The 6,495-nt window shown below is 37.3% G+C and overlaps 1 protein-coding gene across 1 annotated transcript in view; it reads right to left on the bottom strand.

Moving 5' to 3' along the window:
* Positions 1-845: 845 nt before the first annotated feature.
* The window catches only part of LOC122786346 (piezo-type mechanosensitive ion channel component 2), an 89,581-nt gene continuing 83,931 nt past the window's right edge, over positions 846-6,495 (bottom strand). Inside the window, exons 34-39 of the mRNA XM_044053001.1 lie at positions 4,177-4,297; positions 4,001-4,078; positions 3,404-3,570; positions 2,698-2,891; positions 1,614-1,787; positions 846-849 (exon numbers count right to left, since the gene is read on the bottom strand). Of these exons, the coding sequence (XP_043908936.1) occupies positions 846-849; positions 1,614-1,787; positions 2,698-2,891; positions 3,404-3,570; positions 4,001-4,078; positions 4,177-4,297 (738 nt within the window). The remainder of the gene's footprint in view (positions 850-1,613; positions 1,788-2,697; positions 2,892-3,403; positions 3,571-4,000; positions 4,079-4,176; positions 4,298-6,495) is intronic.

Below are 6,495 nucleotides of genomic sequence, written 5' to 3'. Positions count from 1 at the left end.
ACGGAACACCTTTAAACTGATTATTTTTAGAAGCAAACACAGGGCTGCAATACTGTCATGTAACTAATGTTGGTTTGCAAGTTGTGTAGCTACGTTAACCACAACAAAACCTGTCTGAAGATGTTTTCTGACATGTATCCATGTCCATATTTCTTTAATAACTTCATGTCAAATCTCTACCTCTGAGTTTACTGGATTTACCACTTTGTACCAAAGGTGTTTGTGGACTAAATGGACATCAACGACAGTTATTAAGTTTTGAGTACAAACACTATGTGGAAAGAAAAAAACATAAAGTTCAGGAAAGGACAGAGTGATACCTCTCAGTGGACGTGTTTGCTCTCTGTTAATCTTGTTCGACACCAAACCTGGATTGACCCGGAAAAGGTCTGATAGTTGAATTATGTACTTATTACCTCTTCTGTGCCTCACTAACAGAACCACTTCATATCCATAGAGCCTCCGGCTCCGGACCAGCCAATTGTAATGAAGGAAACACAACAACACAACAGCAGTCTGCTTTCTCAGAAGCAATAAACCCCTGATCACCTTGGGATAGAAAAAATAACTCTTGTCTGATTGAACCACAGACAAATTACCTGTGTGTGTGTGTGTGAGTCATTTCAGTGGACATCAAACTACACACTATGACCTGGAGTAGGACCTAGTTTTTGGTCACTTGATTGAAAACAATATCAAACTCTCACTGTGGTTCATGTATGATGGGAAATTGTGAAGGAAGCCTCTGGCTGACCACTGCCATTTTGCTCTACAATTTGTGCTTTGTTATTTCCCCTTGGCTACTGAATTCTCTCTCTTCCTCTCTTTGTGAGCTATGTGCTTCCTCACCTGTACACACACACAGAAAACGCACACAAAACAACACATACACTACAAACGGATCAATGCCTCCCTTGAAGGAATTAATCAGAGAATCTATGGGTTCAGACAATAAAGTACAGGTGGACAAAAAAGAAACAGCATTCAGGTGTCAAGTTTTTATTAATGCATTAATGTTTTCAGTCATCTCGACAGTGGTTCACAAACTTTCTATAAAATGGACCCACTTTTAAAAGCAGAGACTCATTTACAGCCGTTTTTGTAACAGCTAATATAATTTTGAAGTGATAAACAAATCATTTCCAAGAGATGTTTGGTAAATTAGTTAAGACTTCATTGATCGGTTCCATTTCTAATCAGTACTCAGGATTTCCGAGGTCTGACCCTGACATGGGATTAGAGCTGAAACAATTTTTTATTATATTATGTACTTCTACAAATATTCGTCACAGCTCAGTGAACAATGAAACGAGAAAAGTGACCTTTAAAAATACACAAAATCTATTTCAATTACATCACAAAGGGCATGGCTTTAAAAGGTTATATTTTAAGTTATTGTTGAAGTTTTTATTGATTCAGCTTAAAAGGTGTGCAAACCTTTGCATCAAAACACAAAGATGTTCAGTTTGTGGTCTACGGGAGAAACGTCCTAATATAAACATTAAAGTTAAAAATCATCATCAATAAAAATGGAAAAGAGTTGCACAAACAGGAGTGAGTGGATGTGGCAGTATGACAGTATGTGGGTGAAGGAGAGACAGCACAGGCGGCACCTGGATATGAAGCTGCTGCCGCTGTCCACGGACGACGTGGACACGTCCAGGCCACACATCTTGCGCAGCTTGGGCCTGGCTCGCTCGCTGGTTTTGGGAATGCTCTCTGACATCCCGTCGAGGTCCTCGAGCGTGGACTGGCGAGAGAACAGCGTGGTGGCCTCAGTGACAGCACTGAGAGTGACAGATGAGGGATGAGAGGGGATGAGGTGGGGGTTGATGTTAGGTTCACAAAGACGGAGAGAATTTTCTATGTAATAAAACCACTTAAAACAACGTTCACGGTAAAAATGAGTGGGAAAATTAAAGAAAGTGAAAGGCTGAATCCAAATGTTTGTACTTGTAAACATGCATGAAACATATTTGATACAAAGTGGATGAAATACTTAACCCTTTTCCAGCACAACCTAGAGTATAGGCAATCTGATGAAAAATATAACAATTTTTTTCATTTTCAACAAGTATATAAACTACGTCACGGTCCAAAGTTCGTTTTTTTTTTTTAACAATAATAAAAGGAAAAAAGTCGTCTACGGAAAACTGCAATTGAAAGAGAATAGAATAGAATTCCCATTTCTAAGTTATTTGAATTAATTCTGTCGTATACAATTTTGTAATTCTTTTACGGTGACCTCAGAGGTTTCCCTGAGTTAAATAAATGTTCAATAAATGAAAACAAAATGAGCAAATACCCCAAAAAACAAATATTATCTCAAGTATTACAGCAGATTATAGGAATCCAAAATATTTAGGGTAAAAATCATTAATAAACCTATAATTTAAGTCATAAATTATGCCCCAAAAAAGAGAAAAGAAACGTTTTTATAAGCATTATTATGATCTCTGGAAGTCAGCATGAGTCTACGTTTCCAAACACTAGATTCAGCCAAAGAAAGCTTGAATGAAATGTGATGATAACCACAAACTCACCACGATCCGTGGACTCACGGCCAAACTAAACAAACACATTTTCACACTTACCTCGGAGGCTTTTCCAGCCATGAAAACAAACCAAACGTCAACTTTACGGTGGAGTAGAGACTTAATTAACCGAGTGAGTCTCACACAATACACTGCTGCGTACCTGGATATGCTGTCTCTGGAGGCTGTGGAGTCCTGGCTCTCCATGTGGTAACCTCCACGTCTCCTCCGCACGCCGGTGCAGCCCGAGGCCGACTCGTCGTCGCTGAGCTGATCCATGCTGGCCTGTCGGGACATGTTGAGCCTCATGGCCTTCTGATAGTAAACATGGATGCTCTCTCTGGACGGCACATTACCCTGGTGGGACAAGAGGATGGAGGAGGGAGAGTGTGTGGTCATTACTGTCTGCTTTTTCTTCTTTCTTTCATGTTTAACCTGCTTATGAAAACTAATGACACGAGATTTTAATTTCACAAAGACAATGCTCACACAGCAACTCCTTATATGGACATCCTGGGGTGTGTGTGTTTATAGGTCAAATCTTCAGGCTTTACAAAATCTTCTTATGAATTATTGAGTCAAAGTTATGAATAATTTTAACTGTACCGGTGTCACAAACTGGGTTAGGGTTAGGGGTCACCAACTTTCGTTCATGTACGTGAAACATTTAAAAAAAAAAGCAAGATGGAAATTTACACCAAGATAGATGCAGGCACAGAAGTTCATGAGTTTTGGGGTAATGGGAAAGAATGTGATTCATTTGAGAAAAATTCCTTCCTTGCAAAGGGTCCCTAATAAATGGGTTAGGGTTAATGCAGACTTGAACGCAGTGAGTGTTTTAAAGAACCAAAATGGAGGATCCAGCGCACCTTTTTGACCTCTCGTGTGAGCATGCAGCGCTCGATGCGCAGCACGGTGGAGATGTCGATGTACTCGCGGCACATCTCGTTCATCCACTTGGTGAAGCTGTCCACGGTCGTCTGGAAGAGCACCCACGTGAACTTGATGATGTTAAACACGCGTTTGATGATGTTGTCTGAGGAGAGACAAACACACACATTCACATAAAACAACTATATTGTTTTTATGTTATATTGTTCACACTTTATATGGTTTTAACTGTGGTTTTATGTTATTTGTGCCTGTACTTTATACTGTATACATGTGTATTACTAGTATTTCATGTTGCTCACAATTCAATATCAATACTTTTATTTTGAAATTGTTAAATTAGTCATATTGTTGCTTAAGGAAATGAGGAAAAAAATTACATTTCCTGATTAATGTGTGACAAACAAAAGGAATATAAAAGACAAAATAATTAGATTAATTGTTTTAATTCTAATTTTCTCTGGATAGGTCATTCTAATTTGAAATTTGCTGAGTTGAGTCCAGAGTGTTTTTAAAGAATCAGCAAAAAAAAGGGGGTAAATTATTGTCTGAAAAAAGAAAAGACTCAAACAAACCTGGACCACTCGACTCATTTTCATCGTCTTCTTTTTCTTGCCCTTCTGACGTTTCGCCGACTTCGATGGTCACATGACCTGCTGACATGAGAGCAAAGAAAGCATGTAAAATCTTCCTCCAGCATTTTTGCTATTTCACAAGGTTGAGGTTTTTGAACTTTCTTCTTTCTTCTTACCATCTTTCTTACTCTTCCTGTGTCGCACTCCTCTCGTGTATTTCTTCCAGAATTTGCGTTTCTCTTTGCCTCGAGCTCTGAGCGCAGCTTTAGGGTCCGTGATCCAGGCGTGATACAGGAACTGCAGAACAGAGGCGGCAGTTTACTTTAGCAGACATCCAGGCGACGAGACACTGAGGCAAATTATTTAGATTTTATTTTAAACAACTTTGTTAATAAAATCTAAATCAGCTCTGTATAAAATAAAGCATCTGCAGACGCTTCATCATTCTTTCAAAGTTGCTTTTTCATGATTCACATGTTGGGAGAATCTTAGGAGTGAATTTTGGGTTTGATAGTGGGTTGAAAATAAAAAAAATTACTTAAATGGTAGAATATTACATTTACATTAAATCTAATCAAAAGTTTAGTACCAGATGTCCACTGAGAAAAATTAGGGGGGAAAAATATGTAAGTTATTTGTGTTAAAACACAAATAAAAGCTAGTTTTGCAAATCATTTACAGTTGATGGTGAATTCCAGTGGTGCTGAAGTGTCATTTCCTCAGTTTTAGTTTAGTTTTTTTTTAAGAAATAAGATTTGCCTTGATTATTGACAAGAAATGGTGTTTATTATTATTATTATTATTATTGTTATAATATGAAGTCCATTTGAATAATTTAGTAATTAAAAGTAATATATTTCATTTTTATTCTGTGGCGTTTGGTAATATTTAGCTCTTTAAATTTGTATTTCTTTTTATCATTAAAATGATTATTAAGGCTCCTTTAATTGTCCTGCTGTTGTAAAGTATAATTAATAGACTTATTTACTCCAAGTTACAGGTCAATTTCTGAAATAATTGTCATGTTATAGGTCAAAAATCACACCGGAATCATATATTTATATATATATATATATATATATATATATATATATATGTATATATATATATATTTATATATATGTATATATATGTATATATATATATATATATATATATATACATATATATATATATACATACATATATATATATAAACACTTTCAAATGTTACCTGTCCCCAGTCACACCTGGATCACAACTAAAATGTCACATCACTTATTTACAAAAGAAGAAACAAATGTAAAAACTGCAAGCGGTTCTGAACGGGTTCGAGATCGAGGTCTCCGTGTGCCCACGCTACCATGTGCACCTCTAGCTCATCTCCTGTTCATTCACCGCTTGCGGTACTGGTTATTTTCAGTCCTAGTTATTTTCAGCGGCGTCCCTGCGCCAAAGTTAGAAGGCACTTCCTGTTTAAAATAGTCAACTTCCTGTTGGATGAAAGGCGTGTCCGTAAACGTGTTCAGGGAAGTTCCCTTGACTCACATATCAAGTTTTGAGCAGATCAGACAATGTTAGACTTTACTTCCTGTAGGGAGGTAATCTTGTACAGACATGTTCAGGACAGGTCTGAGGTCTCACATATCAAGGTTCAAGTGGATACGATCAAGTGGATGTAATTATGTCTGCCGTTACCAGGGGGCGCTGTTTTTGAAATTGAATATTTTCACATGGGCGGCTTCAGGGCTGGACTGTCATCAATCCTAGCAGGTTTGGTTTAGTTCGGACCAGGATTGGCAAAGTTGTAACAGTAAGGTTTTTTTAGTACTTTCTGCCACCACCAGGAGGCATTATTCCAAAAATGTACCCTTTTCTGCAACGTGGTCATCTTCAGCAACTACCCATCATCAATCATGGCAAGTTTGGGATCAGACCTTCCATTGTGAAGTTGTAAGAGTTTTGTTGTCTGGCAAATTTGGCGCACCCTATCTCGTACACCGTGCGACATTTTAAAAAAACTGTCAGGAACTTTAAGCTCGGCAACTTGTCCACAGTGACCTCACCAAGTTTGAAGGTGATCGGCCAAAATCTCTAGGATGCGTTTGTTCAAATACCAAACGTCATATCCTCCTGCGGCTGCTTCATCATTCATGTCATAACTGAGACAGCGACATAAACAACAACAACGTGAAGGAGAAAAATAGTAAAAAAAAAAAAATTCAGATTAAAGCTGCAGAACATGTCACTCAGACATTCCAGATCAGGTTTGATAATTGATAAACAACCACGAGCTGGAACATCCGTGTCATAAGTGCAGTGCGAGTACTTCCTGTCGAAATCTATTTAAACATTTTTATATTACGTTCTTAGTTGTTGTTTTTTCAATAAAATAAATACACATTTTGATTTTACATTGTGTTTTACAAGTCATTCTTAGAAAAGTAAATACTAGTTTTTATTTAACATTTCGTTTTTTTGTAGTTATTCATAGAAAATAGATGTCTTTTTTAAAT

Source organism: Solea senegalensis, linkage group LG1, assembly GCF_019176455.1.
Source record: "Solea senegalensis isolate Sse05_10M linkage group LG1, IFAPA_SoseM_1, whole genome shotgun sequence".
Classification (NCBI taxonomy): domain Eukaryota; kingdom Metazoa; phylum Chordata; class Actinopteri; order Pleuronectiformes; family Soleidae; genus Solea; species Solea senegalensis.
Note: the sequence above shows the minus strand (reverse complement) of the source record. Positions and strands in the feature narration are given on the sequence as shown.